The sequence below is a fragment of the Chenopodium quinoa genome, unplaced genomic scaffold (genome assembly GCF_001683475.1).
Source record: "Chenopodium quinoa cultivar QQ74 unplaced genomic scaffold, ASM168347v1, whole genome shotgun sequence".
NCBI lineage: Eukaryota > Viridiplantae > Streptophyta > Magnoliopsida > Caryophyllales > Amaranthaceae > Chenopodium > Chenopodium quinoa.
The window spans coordinates 376,898-393,249 of record NW_018742493.1 but is presented as its reverse complement, the minus strand read 5'-3'; the positions used below and the strand labels follow the sequence as shown (position 1 = coordinate 393,249).

The window sequence follows — 16,352 nt, the reverse complement described above, 5'->3', positions numbered from 1 at the left end:
GTGTTTTGATGGTAGCAAAAGTGAAATTTTCCTTATTTATATCTTTACAATATATATATATTGAGACTAATTTAACAACTACTCTGACACTCCGTATTGTTTTTAATCTACAAAGTATATACTAAAAGATATGATTAAAGTAATTATGTAAATAGTACTCCCTCCGGTATTTTTAAAAGCTAAAGTTTGGAACTTGGGATTGTGCGGAGTTTTAGAAGTTTTAATAAAATAAGATGTTAGTGAGGTAAATAAGGTTATTATTTTATTGAAATGTAAAGTGGTGTGAGAGGGAGTGAAGACCATTGGAAGAGTGAGAAATGATAAAGTAAGAGAGATTGGGGACATTAGCGGATAGAGATATTATTAAATCAATAAATTGTAAGAGATTTTCAAAAGAGGAAGTTTAGCTTTAAAAAAAATGGAGGAAGTATAAAAATTGAATAACGAATGGAATACAATTTTTTTTTTTTTTTTTTTTTTTTTTGACACATGGAATACATTCTAAAATTTATTGTTCACAAATGTAATTAAGACGTACCAAAATAGTAAGTGTATACAGTATCGTATATGTACATGATCGTATTTCAGTTCACACGTTGAAAACTAGGAATCGTGGAATTTTGCAAAATCACAAGATTTCAAAGCCTAGTAGCCTACAGCCAATGTGCCGCCGATTATTATTATTTAACTACTACCAGTGTTATACTAAGGTCTTGTTTGGTTGACATGAGAATTAGATTTTCATAGGAAATTGCATTTCATGGGAAGTTATTTTCCTAATAAAATTCTTAGAAATTTCCTAAATTTGTTTGGTTAGCAATATGGGAATTTAAAAATCCCATGAATTTTAATTGACTTAGGGGGGATAGGTAATTTACTTCCCTTGTTTTGTGGGAATTAATCCTCATTTTTGTTTTTGTGTGTCAACCAAACAACTCCTCAATTTATCAAATCTCATGAATTTTCACTTCCCCCATTTTATGTTGTCAACCAAATAAGGCCTAAGTAAATACATGCGGTGTATTTATTTCTTTATACGGTGTTATACCAATTATACGGTGTATTTATTTCTTTACTAGAATTACAGATTTACAGGATTAATTGATATTATATTTTATTGTATTGGAAAATGATAATTACACGTCGACAACTTGCTTCTCGAAAAGAAAAAAGCAAAATATCTTTCATACAAAAATATACTATAATGACTAATGAGCAATGGGCAAAATCCCTTTTGTCTGTCAAATTAAAATATACTACGAGTAGTATATGGAAAAACCTCTTCCCGGTGGAATAAAATTTGTAATTTTTGTCGGTGAAATTCATCAACTTTCAACTATATATTACTCCTTCTGATCCATAATACATAAGACGTTAGACTTTTTTCACTATTCATGCATTAGATTTGACCATAATTTTTTACTAATATAATAAAAATATATTTTATCATAAAATATGTTATTCGATAGGTTTTAATATAAAGTTTCATAATATAATTTTTAAAATAATTTTCATTAGTATTTAATTATATAAAAATAAAGTCAAACTACTGTATTGACATGTGTGTAATGTTTGACTGTGTCATGTATTATGGGACAAAGGGAGTATTTAAAAGTAGACTTATTTAATTCCATATAAAGTTAAGTTTGGTTGACTAAAATCCATCCTATATTCTCCCTCTGTCCCCAATATATTGCCCCTTCCCCAATTTCTACTTTATTAAGAAATGTTAGGTAGTGGGTTTTTTTTATTGTCCCTAAGGCATTTTGTCAAATAAATTAGCAATTGGGACAAAATATAAGGGACTACTATAAATGACAATTAGGGCAAAATATAAGGGACGGAGGGAATAGTATATATACTCTGTAATTTATACTCCTATTAGTTCTATATGTACCATTATCTTATTCCAAATTCATAGAATATGTATTGCATTACATCATAAATATAATATAATTTTTTCCATGTACATGCTTATTTTACTTAAATTTCTTTGCTTATTAGTGGGCAATAGTCAATGGTGGTGTGCTATTGATTTGAGATCCTGTCTACCACTCTCTTCTCTCGATTTTAGTTCCTTAAAAGTTCTACTCGATTATACAAAGTATTAGTGTCTACAATATATGAGGATGTTCATGGAACAATTGGCCTTATGATTCTCAATATATAGACGTTTTCCGTATAGAGTAAACTATGGTAGGACCTTAGTTACAACACAGTCAATTGCTTATATATGACAAAATTTACACAACCACACGCCTTTGACCATCTATATATAATATGAAAAAATATTTTTGTAAAATTACAAGTACATAAAAACCACACTCTTATGTACTTTAATAGAAACAAACCACCAAAGTTTGACCTTAATATGATACGGAATTAAAGCGACCATAAGGTACTAGTAGTAGTAAAATGTTTTGTAAGTTTACAAATATCAGTACCATACATATGTACTAGGAAGGTGGTACGCCTAATGACATGCATGGAGGTATATTTAATTAGTGATTTAGAATTCATCTAATTATTATAATTAGAAAAAATAGTCTTACGTAAAGTACTAAGTAGTACTAGTGGGGAAAACCAAATATCTAAGTAAATTCTTTAATCTTTAATCCAAGATCTAAATTATAGGAACTGCAATATAGCGTAAGGGTATCGAAGGGAAGTAAATGGCGTCTGGAGCGCGTTGTAGGCCGTTGGACAATTCATTAATACAGGAAATAATCAACTTGTTAAATTATTGGAACTAGACTAGTAGAATGTACATTTGCACGAGATAGAAAATACAAGTATATCTTTGTAATAAACTTAAGGGGGTGTTTGGTTCATTATATTGGAATGGAATCTCATATGTACTAGAAAGGTATGGATTTTAAAACCCATAATAGCCTAAAGTTGTTTGGTTTAATGTTAGAATGGATTGTATTCTTCATTAATAGAATGAATTGTGAATCTTAGGGGGGAAGGTGGGTATGGGATTCCATAGGTATAGGGTAGAGCTAGAATCCCTTAGGAATGAGATTCCTTACTAAAAAAACTCAACCAAACAAAAAAATAGATGGAATGGATTCTAACTCCATTCCAATCCATTCCAAATGATCCAACCAAACGACCCCTAAAAGTATTTATTCAGTGACATTTTCATAAATAATTCAACAACTTTTATCAAATACGGGTCTTATAAATGTTGATTTATTTACGTTAATGTCATGCTGACTAGGATATTTTGTTGATTTATTTACAAAAATGCCACTAGATAAACGGTTTTTGTTTATCATGAAGATAAACTGGGCTCTCTTATTAGATATGGTAATCCTGACCCAGACCCGATGATCCGACCCATGACTCGAAATTGACCCAAATATAATGACCCGAAAATGACTCGAAACCCAAAATTGGCCCGACTCGACCTATACCCAACCCAAAAATAGAGTTGACCTGACACCCAAATTGACCCGACCCGAAGTTGACCCGACCCGAAATTGACCCGAACAAACCCGATACCCGAAATTGACCCGAACAGACCTAATACTCGACATGTTCCAAATTGAATTTACCTTATAATTGAACTAAAAATTTCTGGTGCCAAAAATAATTTAAATTGTTCATCTTCAACTGTAGCCACGCTCATAAACCAAATTGATAGTTCTTATTATAACAATAATAAAATATAAAATTATTGATTTGACCTAGATCCACAAATTAAATGGAACAACCCGAACATGACCTGACCTGATTTTGACCCAACCCGAATATAACCCGAATATACTTGACCCAATCCGAACTCGACCCATTACCTGACCCGATCCATACCTGAAACCCGAAATAACCCAACCCGTACCTGACCCGAATATTAACTGACTTAAAATGACCCGATCCGAAATTGACCCGACCTGTACCTGACCCGAACGACCCATTTGTCAGGTCTACTCTTTATATGAACAATATAAGAAATGTTATGTAAAAAAAAAATATATATATATATATATATATATATATATATAAGAAATGTTAAATTTGTTTTAAAAAAAATGTTTATTTAATGGTTTTGAAGGATTAAAAATGTTAGAAGTTTTTCTTATTTTTTATTTTTATTTTATTAAGGATTATAGAGGAAGTTATGTGAAAGATTATGGGATTTTTTTTTATTAGAAAAAACAAGGAAAAAAAGTGCACGGAATTTTTATTTATTTATTTATTTATTTTTTTGGGGTAAAATGAAGTTATTATATTGATAAGCTTCAAATGTTAAAAAATTTTCATTATTGATAAGCTTCATTTATACTTCTTCCTTTAAATGCATGGATAATTTATATATTGCTTTTTCTTCATTGAGTGTTAGTAATGAATCCATTGAAACCAACAATTCCTAAATAAAATGACATTTTATTACGATTTCTAATACACTTCATACATTAAGAGAAGTTCAACTAAATATTCTAAAAAATAAGTATGAAATGAATTATTGAATGTTCCGTATAACTTATAGTATTTGTCAAATTGCTAGCAAACTGCAAACATTAGACAATAAGTATTTTCTTCGCCTCTTAAATATAGTCCTACTTTTCTTGTTAAGTTGTTTAGTTACCTCAATTCTATTTTTATTTTTTTAATGTAATGACTATAATAGTACAATATTGTGGGAGATCATAATTATTACAATGTACTTGGAACATAAAATTTAAGTACGAGACGTAATTACGAAAACAAGTCAATTTATTTTACTGTATATATTTGTATTACAAAGTCAAAAGAGCGTCACTAAGAAAACGATTCTTTATCCTAATAATAACTCTTCTTTTACTATTATTGGTAACTTGAACACGTCATTGAAGCTTGAAAGATTGTTAATCGGTGACATCATTATCCAATACCTGTTTTCGGACGCCACAACCTGAAATGAGTGACAGCCATAAACAATGTAATTATGAAAATTAAGTCAAATGCAATTAGCCCAACTTTCCTTAATTAACAAGATCTAATCTAGAGATTATGCTATTTTGAGAGACTAATTACTTCAAAGCACATGCAATAATTAGCTTTTTTATAATGCATCAAAAAGATGATTAGCATTTTACATCAATTTGATTTGCTTGTTTTCAAGATTAAACACATGCTCATCCGTAGATCATGCCTACTAACTTGAAAACACATCCATAACTTTGTCTTATATTAAGAAATACATGGATTACGTCGTACTATACGGAGTATAATTTGTATAAAATAAAGGTAGTATGATATTCTATATTAATATATATTTTGTACTGTCTTTAACTGAATAAGATCTAGTAAAGAGGTGTTCAATGTAATATAGAAATTTAATCAGATTTATGTTAAATGTTTATAATAGAATTTTCTTATAATGATATAAATATATTAATTTCTTTAGACGACCTACATTAAAATAAATCAAGGTCTTCTAAGTATCTTAAACAATATAAGCTATTATCATAGATTCATAGGTAATTAAGGTAAACCATTGTTTTTACAAGGGTATTTATTTCCTTCTTAATCACACAATTCTTTATTTTTTTAAAGAAAAATAAAATTCAAAGGAAGCTATTTTAATGTCTTGGGCAATCTAATTAATTTTTAAAGGATTAAATAATGACCACCCATTCGTTTCATAATACAGAGTATAAGTCAATCTTTAAAAAAATTGAAAATTGAAAATTGTTTTTTCTTTTTTTTTTCAAATAAGTATATATAAAAAAATAATAAGCAGAATTTATGCTTTTATAATTATAATTTTTGTCCCTGAATATTTACTTCCATAGATTCTATTTTATTCTTTGAGACAATGTAATGATCAATTTAAGATAAAAATTTAGATTTGTTGCTACATAACAATTTAGCTAATAACAATTTGAGGTTTGTGACTATCAAAAATGCTAATTACTTTTAATGTAGACATCTAAAGTGAAGTAACAATTAATTTTGGATAAATAAAGTAACAAATATTTCAAGTATATGGATTACTACATTATCCGAAATAGATAAGGGAACCAAAGTTATACGAGAAAAAAAATATATAAAATACACAAGTGGGAAAAGGATCAAGTATTGAACTAATGTATTTACAAATGACACCACACAATAAAATGAACTTTATTCAAGTGAGAGATCTTGGATCTCAAAAGTAGAACTTGAGCTGATTTCAGAAAATTCTGAAAAGGACTAGCAAAGAATATACAATGTTACACATTACTCGTGTACCAAAATCCATATCTAAATCTATATGTATATCGTTATATGTGGCAATGATGATGCAAGATGATTTAAATGAAAAAGTCAAGTTGCAAAAAACTAATATCATGTGAAACAAGAAAAAAGTAGGTGAATTTTTGTATGGTTAAATAACAACCAGCAAATTCTAGATAAATCATACTTGGATTTGGATAAGTTCTACTTACTACCAATTTTGTAAGGTTACCCAAAATAAAAGAAGGTAGTTGTGTTGTGTGTTACCCGTGTATATGTTCATTCCAAGAGATATTCAATTTTTTGTGCAATTGCAGATTGCACCAAAAAGGGTTGCAAATTGACCAAGTGATTCCACCCAATAATAATGCTTGTAATGTCTTTTACGTGGTAAGTTTTGATCTTCCCACCTCGATCTACATTTTTCTACTTTCGAAAAGGTTGACCGAAAAAGAGTACATTTTTTTGGGTGTAAACAAACTGAGATTTAATAAGTACGTATTAATAAACAACTCAGGATATAAATGCCCCAAATATGGAATCTTAAAGAAAGGCTGGCCTTTTTTTTTTTTTTTAATTTAAGTATTTGGTTTCGGCATGATTGGAGGTCTCATACACCACTCCAAGACTTTAACCAACTTATAGACAGGGTTCGAACATTTGATAGTTGCAAAACTTACGTTAACATTCATGTCATTGTCTACTGATATATTGCTGATGTAAAAACCTACTGTAATGAGAATTTTGAATAAGCTTTTGATATATACAATCAGATTTTTAAGCAAGCCCAATACTTTATTTATTTGTCAGCATATTTCTAGCCCACTAATATTAAAGTGGAACAACATATATAACTCAGTCAGGTTAGTTGCTGAACCATACGGCCCATAGACATATTTCCTGCAACAACAATAACTGCATAAAAATGGCTTCAAGCCATCAATAGTACTAGAAATACAGTTTCAATACTAAGGTAAAGATCTTCGAGAGCAATATCAAACACTAAATTTCTACCATTGAATTGATGTAGCTAGGTCAAAGTATACAAAAAACCATTAAAGTATCTCTCTGTAGTTTATAGTGTAAGAACTCATCTATATTGAACTTGTACAGTGTCGTTCAGCCTGAGATTTTACAATACAATTCAATTCCACAAGAAACACTATCAGTTCATTCAAGAGATCCTTTATATAGATGAAAACGGATTAATCAGCTCCACTTAATCTTCTCCGACAGCAAGTTCATGTTCCTCGGACCAACCAACCACTGCTAAGATTATGCAATGGCAACAGGATTTTCCACCACCACGAGAGCTGTGCAGGAAAAGCTGTAAACAGGTAGTAACACTAGCTGAAGGCTACCCAATGCAACTCCCCAAAGTTCAGAAGATGGATACAGAGAGAAAGAGAGAACTGTAAACATAAGAGGAAAATAGTAAGAATAAAGACCATTACAATTTACAAATATGAGCCAAAGTAAAACATATACATGCTGGATCTTGACAATGAATGATGATCAAGTTGCAGTTACAAAACAATCAAATAAAGGGGAGAGTGAACAAATTTACCCTGGACAAGAATCTGCTAATTGGTCGAACCCTGGACAAGAATCTGCCAATTGGTCGATAAAGCTCCTACTGCATAAGTAGATACCAGTCAACAATTTGCAAGAGTTCAACAAACTCAAAAGGCACTCCATTTCTCTCGCATCCATCCCAAAACACTACATAGTAAACAAGAGGTAAAGGAATGCAAAAACACAATTTAGGGAATGAGGAGAAAGAATAATTAATAGAGCAACAGACCTTTAATCACAGGAGAAAATGCTGGCACTATCTAGTCAGCATGACGGCGTATATGGATCAGTTTGTTAATAAAGTCCCGTTCACTGTGATATCTGTCGGTACATAAAACCAGTCATAATACATAGTACTTGTATAATTAATACTGACTAGAATTTAACACTAAACAACTTGCATGAAGAGAATTCATGTTTGAGCAATATCATAAGCCAGCAAATATTACCCTGCCAGTCTGCCACTAAATTCAATTCAGGAAAACGCAATATAACAATACAACTACATCATTTAACAAAATCCAAAAGGCAGACTTTGCAGCAGCAGATACCATATTACTCAGGTTGGGAGGGAGCAAGGGACACGAATTTAATGCAAAAGCTTGGGAACAGCAAACAGCGGAAGAGGATTTCTTGTCTTCTAAAATCATACAACATACTTGGAATGAGGAAAAAAGGGGTCTATTAATTGTGGAAATAACTAAGGGAAGTAATTATTGTGTAAATTAATAATGGAGGAATGGATCAATCTCTAACAGGGTGAATAGGATCTCCTAACCCCTACTGTAATAAACTAATAATTTACTTCCACATAGATAACATAAGTTCCTTCACCATGTCCGAAAAATCCATCATTACTTCCTCATTATCCCATAATTATAGCCCTCGAATTATTCCAATTCAGCTCCTAATTTATTCTTCCAATTCAAAACATGTTCTTAGGCGTTTGTATGTGTGTGTGTGGTGTGCATGTTTTTTTTTTTTTTTTTTTTTTTTTTTGAGGGGGGTGTTGGAGGTCAGAACCCTTGGAAAGAAAGAAGATATGAGACTTACATGACAAAAGCTGAAACACAGAAACAAGTTAACCCGACAGAAAAGTGGGGCAAAAATGTAGTCAAGAAGTTATCCCTGTCCAGAAATATCTTCTCAGATAACAGAGTAACCGCTGAAGATAATAGCAGCACTATCCAACCAGAAGGCAAACAGCTACGAAATGAAAACGATGACGAGCCCTGTGTACAAGACAGAGGTTAATAATACAAGAAGACATATCTCCAATATTGGACTTGCCACACATCTACATCACAAAATATTTGGCCAGGATTGGAGTCAAAATACAGGACATACCTGGAAGTACTGCTTGATAAATACAGCAGAATATGCTATCCGCAGTGACATATCTTCATTATAGTCAAGGAAAAAACAGGGGAATATAGAAATGAGGACAATAACAGCCTTTACTACCTAGAGAGAAGCTTTTCTACAAAAATCAGGTCGATTTGTCTCAATCCTGATTCCACAGCCATAAGGCATGAAAGTAAAATAATAGTACATGAATTTGATGACAGAACCTGAGACGGACTCTTTCATAAATAGGGATGTTTTGGTGCTTTTTTTTTTTTTTTTTTTTTTTCTTTTTTTTTTTTTTTTTGAGGAAGGGGGGGGGGGGGAAGTGCTTTTATTCGTTATGATTTTCTCATTAGTCATGTACATGCATGTATAAGTGCATATTAGCATGGTGGTTGAACTGTTTAGGGATATCCTACATACATGAAGACATCCCTATAAGACCCTGTCTTAGTGGGATAAATATAGCGGGGTGGTTGTATTGGAGAAAAAAAAAATCAATTACAAGGAATATGGCAGAAAAAAGTGACCACAGATAAGGATACTTGTGGCATTTGCAAAGATTAAGCCAAGTGCACCAGCTGATTGTACTAGCAAGATATTCAGAATAACATAGATCAGTGAGAACACAACCAATGACTTATTAGAGCGCTTCAGTTGGTTCTCATCAGCAACAGCATGCAGAAAAGCTTCTGATGTTCCTGATACAAAGAATACATTGAACATTCAAATCACAATCAAAAGAACATATATTGCTCATATTCTAACTTTCATTGGATATAGTCAAAATTACATGGTTAGAATATATCACAAACCATTCATTGCCAGAACTGTAATGTACAAGCAGTAGTATCTGAGAGCAGTTGAAGCTTCTCCGTCGCTCCATTTTTGTCCATACAACAATCTCAAGAGAGAATAAGAGTAGCTTGGTCCAAAAGCCATAAAAATAAGACCTGCGATTATAATTAAAACAGACAGTTTCAAATGAACCGAGAAGACAGTCATAAGACTATATTTAGTATAATACTTCTGATTCTCAATAGAGAATAACATCTGCGATAACAAAGAATAATTAAAAGAGGACAATAGGTCACTCTGTCCAAATCTTATAGATAAAAATCACAATAAAAATCACAATATTGAGGGAAGAATACTCGTTGATTTAGATAAAGAAAATACCTCAAACATGCAAATTTTTACAAAAATGAAGAACGCATTGGGGCAGACTAAATTGGCTCTATTAAAGAAGTACTCCATTAGTTGCACATGTTTGCAGAACTCAGATGCCAGAACAGCTAGACATAGCATACCATGATACCAAGCATGCAGAAACATGACTAGCACTGAACAGAGTGAACACTACACCGGCACATCTCGTGTATACAAATTTGGAGATGTAACAACAGCCAAGTTAAAAAAAATATGGACTTCACAGTCCAATTATTTTTAAATGATTCTTCAGATTGAAGAAAATTACAAAAATATTAATTATACAACTACTTAGGAAGACATACCAATAAGCATTACAAGCTTTAAGGCTTCTGTGAGGCGGCGTCCTAGATCCTTCCTTCTATCTTTAGAATCTTCTGCAGATTGATATACAGCAATTTAATAAAAACTTTGAGCTGGATTTTGGCCACAATGCAATGTAGCCTTCACATACTGTCGTAAATGAGAAGAAAAGGTTCAAAAGGCAAACAAAAACATTAAATCACTTAGGTAAGCGTATTCCCTAAGAGCTCAGCCCCAACTCCTCTTGATCCCAATAGCAACAAGGATGGAGAGACAGATAGAGGAAAGCCAAGGAGACAACAACAAATCTAACCTAGAATGACCATAAAAACAGCTTGTAACAATAAGCGATCTCAATATGCATCAAATGTACTAGTCTTTGCTCCAATCTTTTTTACTTTAAATTGACATTTGCACAAAAAAAGAAAAAAAAAAACCAGACAAGTTTCCAAACGTTGAGTGACTACTCCACTAAGCCACTAACCTTTCAATGCATGCCTGTTACTGTAAAGTTATTTTTCTTCGAGATTTCCCATCTGTAGTGCCTAATTTTATCCCAAAATGTCCTTTGTTTTCAAAAGAAAAAAAGGGGGGGGGGGGGAAGTAGAGAGAAAGAGGACAAAGGCTTTGACAAAAAGCATAAGATGGAGCAAAAGAGTTTGGTGCCATTATCTATCGAGAAATTTCCAATAAGTTGGGAGTGAGGCTAATTTACAAATTATGAATGAGTTCATCAGGAAAAGGCACAACTTATTAGATGTTACCCAACCATAATTTAAAAATAAGGCAAAAGTATCTATTCAGGAACTTGATAAATGCTAAAACTACTTTTAAAGCATAATATAGTCTCAGAGTTCACAAGGGTCATATTTTAGACTTATAAGACTCTTAGAGTAACAATCTAAACTTTTTTCCAAAGAAAGGGCCCTGGAAGTAACACCCTCAAAATTTTCTGGGAGAAAGACAATTGCAGATATGAGCAATCACTTCTAATTAGTGTTGTAAAAGCATGCCTGAGGCACTGAGACGCAAGGCGATATGGATCTTACACTTTTTTTAGTCTAGACGAAGCAAATTTGAATGCACCTAGGTGCAATAAGGCACAGCCTTTTTTCACAAAATTTTAAACATTTATTAACTGCGCCTCACTTCATGAGGCACACCTATGGTGTAGGGAAATCCCAATTGCCTTGGTGCACCTTGAACCAATGAACCTTTTTATACATTGCATTAAATAACATTATTATGCTAGCATGCTCATTATTTAATTTCCACTGTGAACAAAATTATATAGCTTTACAGCAAAAGAGAATAAATAGATGAGATGATGATTAAAAGAACTTGACCTGAAGCAGACCTTGCAAATATGGCATATGAGCTTTCTTCAAAAGGAAGAAATACCATTCTCACCACCAAACTACCTGACACGTAGAATTAGTAGACAGAGTAAGCAACTAAGCCCTACAAACTTTGTCAGTACATCACAAGAATGTGTCTAGCTAGTTAATAGTTTAAAGCCAAATAAAAGATTGCTATTCGAGGAACAAGAGGTTGACAGACGAATCACCTAGCTTATCAATTAGTCCATATACAGCTTGATTATATGGAGTGTCAAACCACACAAGTACCATCTTTTCTCCTTCTTGAAGAATCAGTTTTTGAACTGACTGAAGAGTAAACACTGTACACATCTTCAATAGTGGCTTGTCGTAGCTCATCATAGCACCTATTCTGAGAAAAAAGGAATAAAGAATGTCAATGAATGATAAGCAAATGTGAGATGGTAAAACCAGTTTTCAACCTGACACAAAGGCAAAGAGTTTCTCAATGTACTTACAGTATTTTATAAAATCAGAAAGAAAAAAGGATCTTGTAGACAGAGCTTATGTCGTGTAGATACCCAAAAAAAATGGAATTTGCTAAAGTTACAGGTAAGCATATACACAATAATTCAGCATTAAGATTCTCCTGTAGTCCCAGCAAATCATTGATCTAGTTGCATGCTAATATAGTCAAATTGTGGTGTGAACACAAAATGTCCATGATACTAACCAAATTACATGCAAGCTAAACCTTAGGTCAAGATGAGCAGCCATACATTTGCTTACAATGGATAAATCTCTAGTGCAGGTCTTCAAACTCAACAATGAAGCTCTTAGATGTAATAAGATCATAGCTTGCATATATAGAATAGTATGATTACCTGAAAGGAAAAAGCTTTGAACCTTGCAATTTATGATAAAAGACAAAGTAGCCCCAATAACCCAAAAACACGCAACCCCCATATGAAACTTGTGATAAAGCAAACACAATTGCCTTTTCCTGCAAGGTACAACTGATTTTATTACGATACCAACAGAATCAAAACATATTTTTATCATGGAATATTTAACGATTAAAAAATATCCTAAAATAAATAAAACAATATCACCCATGACAGAAACGGGATTCAACATTAATTATGCTGGGAATTCTTGACTTAGTTGTGACACTTAATTATTGCAAGGCTTCGCAGGTAAAATTGTCAAAAATGAAAAGAGGGCTCTAGTATGTAACAGTATCTCAAGCTTAGTCCTGTTCAACGGCTTACCATGCCACTGCTTCCAACTATAAGGGCATATGTTGTTATACACCGAGAAAGTGTTGCAGCACTTTCAACCAACATCCGCAATTTGAGAGAAAACATATACTGAGCAAGAATGTAAAATGGTTCTGCTACAAGCTCCAATAAGCACGCAAAGCCTGCAATGCCAAAAACAGCTAGCGGTTAAGGGAATTTAAAGTTCCATGGATGAAGCAAAAGTTAAGTGGTTGGGTTTATAACTTCCACGATTAAAAATTTATCTCATAACAACCATCTTTATCGACCATTAAAATAGTAATTGATGGGTGAGGAAAATACTTTGCATGTATGTCAATGGAAATCAGATAAAACAACAATTTAAATGCATTTCACAGAACTCAAAATTCCAATGTGATTCAACTTTACAGAAATTACTACATTGTGAAGTTGGGCTAGTTGAAACTAACATGGTCAACACAATCTGATAAGTGCATTTATAGTATCACTTCTACACTCCCTCTCCCGCACTCTCCATCTCCCTAAATAAAGAAAGGAAAAAAAAAAAAAAAAAAAAAAGAAAACACAACTTAACAAAAGAAAAGAAACATAGACATCACACAAGCTTCAAGTGAGAAGTCACCAGAACATCTGAAAGCAGCAGGTGAAACATTTCCTGTCCCTAGTAGTTTAAACGAAAGAAATTTCCCAAGCCCCAACTACTAGGAAATCCTGATAAATTAGTCTTTACTGATTTATCTGAAAGATTGGTATCTTGTAGTTGTGTGGGGTAATCTTAAACCCAAACAATGACAATAAGGTTAAAGGGGATTAGGGAAAGGGTGTGGATAGAAGGAAAGTTGATTGGCAGTAACAGAACACATACATAACTAGAGAGAGAGAGAGAGAGAGAGAGAGAGAGAGAGAGAGAGAGAGAGAGATGCAACAAGCCCACAACATTAAAGATCATTAATCTCTTCTAGGCATATATATATATATATATGTATACAACTAAAGGAGCCTTTAGAGCTAAGTGCTAAGGAAACAAACTCTAAAAACATTTTTAGGTAGGAAGATCAGTAGATTACCATTCAATAATGTAGCCTGCCCATAAGGGCTGGAATAGCTCAAATTTTGCCACCAGAAGACAAATGCACATGCTATCACTGTAATTATTACTCCAAGTGGAAGAGACAGCCAGGCTACTTTCAATATCTTTGATGCATATTCACCCGCTGAAGCATCATCACTGCATCAAACATGTTAAACTTTCACTGGATTTTACATCCCTAAACTAATTAGATGCATAAAGGCAAGTAGCAACTAGAAAATGTGCTATTTCCTCCATAAATCCTATACATTACTAGTTCCAAGTACAAAGAGATAGTATTTTTGGTGATTCTTTGGATAGTCAACATTCTTCACTTCCATTATTAGTTATGAAAATTAATCTACAAGAAATATATAGAGCAAGCACTCAAAATTTCAATGCAAGGACACAAACCTTTTCATATAGAGAGCACAAAATCAGCAATATCATATAGAAAATTGATCCACAATTTACAAAAGTCATACTAGAATCACTAAGGTGCATTCAATTCACCTAATTTCATTATCTAAACTAATCTATATTTAGCTAAACTTATTTACAATTATCAAAACTTATTTTAGTTACAAATGAAACTTAGATAGCTCTTAATACATCTTATTTAGACTAAGTTTTCCTGAATGTATCTTCTTTAAGCTTATTAACCTATATATGAACTTGAATTTATTTTACTTGAAATAATTGAAAATTAGGTGAACACAAAAAGACCTTAATAGAGTTGTTCAAATGGAAGAGTGCAAGAGAAACACCTCTTAATTTCTGCCCGCATGCATGCTCGCCTGAATCCTTCTCGACTGACAAACAGTATGCAAGTAACAAACAGATGAAATTGCACTGCATAAAGCTGCATTTTTTACATGAAAAAAACAATATATAATCTGAAGAGATTTCCAGTAAAAAAGTCCTAGTACAAGGACAGGAAGAAGATCATAAAGACACAAACTCTAAACTATCAAGGACCATAATAGTCACATATGCGCAATACTTTGCCAATCCGAAAATATTTCACTAAATTTTTTTAGTAACCACATTGGTAGCAACCTCTCAAAATTAAGATTATAACATGATTTCACTAAATTCTGTTAAAAAAAACCTTCTTTATGTTGGATTAATGTAACACTCTCAACTTCACTCAATTAAGTAAAGAGAATTCTTTCCATGCATTCTAACCTAGTACGATTAACAATTAAGGAACACTAAAAAAGATTCAAAATCAAAATCACAGATTAGCATCAACCGTGGGTGCCAACTAGCGTAGTTGATTAAAGTCTTGGAGGTTGGTACCCAAGAACTCGAATCAAATCCCATCTACATCAGTGCCTTTTACTGCTCTTCATACACCAAAATAAAAACAAATTAACATCTATCTCTGGATTTGATTGCACTCACTCTTTCCTAAAGGCAATACACAACCCAGAAAAAAAAAATACGGAGTACATTTTACTCCAACAACATCAGGATCAATCAATTGAAAAATTAAGAAATGCAGCTAAAATTATTGCTCAGAAAATCATCAAAATATGCAGAAAACAAATTAATATAGTATTAAAAAGAGAATTTAATTATTCTTACAGCATAATCGGTTGCAGTAAGATGCCTAATTATCCAAGTATTGAAGATAAAAGGTATGCCCCTTGACAAAAATTGCGTCGCTGAAGAGAGAAAGCAAAAGGGTAACTAAAATTGCATAAAAAGTTGAGATCAAAGTAGTAATTGAGATGAATTTCGAGAAATTAACTAACCCATGAGATACTTGAATGTGCGAGAAAAATTAGCTGCGTCGCCATTGTTGCTCTGAGGTTGTACCATTGTGAATTGTGATCTATTACAGAAAGAATGTTGAAGACAAGAGAAAAAAAGGAGTTAGAGATCCCGAGTGTTTGGAGAACCAGTGAGTCAAAACCCAAAGGCCAACGGGCGAGGGCCGAGGGGGAACGAGATGCCTTTGGTATTCCGATTTTGGTAAGTGTAACACTTAAAAATAACACGGTGAGAATAGTATCATGTAGTCACCGATTTTAACTTTTTGAGTTTGTATAAGGGGTA

At 32.6% G+C, this 16,352-nt stretch overlaps 1 protein-coding gene across 4 annotated transcripts; it reads right to left on the bottom strand.

Moving 5' to 3' along the window:
- Window positions 1–7,190: 7,190 nt before the first annotated feature.
- LOC110719862 (protein RFT1 homolog) lies at window positions 7,191–16,236 on the bottom strand. 4 transcript variants are annotated; one of them, XM_021898842.1, is made up of 16 exons: window positions 16,049–16,236; window positions 15,879–15,958; window positions 15,056–15,150; window positions 14,287–14,447; window positions 13,229–13,380; window positions 12,842–12,960; window positions 12,206–12,369; window positions 11,985–12,059; window positions 10,641–10,712; window positions 9,942–10,079; window positions 9,672–9,827; window positions 9,127–9,179; window positions 8,833–9,011; window positions 8,009–8,100; window positions 7,772–7,926; window positions 7,191–7,616 (listed from the first exon to the last, which is right to left on the bottom strand). In XM_021898842.1, the coding sequence occupies exons 1-14, from the start codon at window positions 16,113–16,115 to the stop codon at window positions 8,040–8,042; spliced, it is 1,572 nt and encodes a 523-aa protein (XP_021754534.1). In that variant the 5' UTR covers window positions 16,116–16,236; the 3' UTR covers window positions 7,191–7,616; window positions 7,772–7,926; window positions 8,009–8,039. The 4 variants fall into 4 exon arrangements, with proteins under 4 accessions (XP_021754534.1, XP_021754537.1, XP_021754536.1 ...); XM_021898845.1 differs by having other exon boundaries at window positions 7,802–7,926; XM_021898844.1 differs by having other exon boundaries at window positions 7,772–7,840.
- Window positions 16,237–16,352: the final 116 nt, after the last annotated feature.

Coding starts and splice junctions, on each gene's coding strand:
- LOC110719862 (XM_021898842.1), bottom strand. CDS start 16,115: ATGGTACAACCTCAGAGCAACAATGGCGACGCAGCTAATTTTTCTCGC. Junction 12,961..13,228: donor TAGTTGGAAGCAGTGGCATG/GTAAGCCGTTGA, acceptor TGTACCTTGCAG/GAAAAGGCAATTGTGTTTGC. Junction 8,101..8,832: donor TGTGTTTCAGCTTTTGTCAT/GTAAGTCTCATA, acceptor ATGTACCGACAG/ATATCACAGTGAACGGGACT.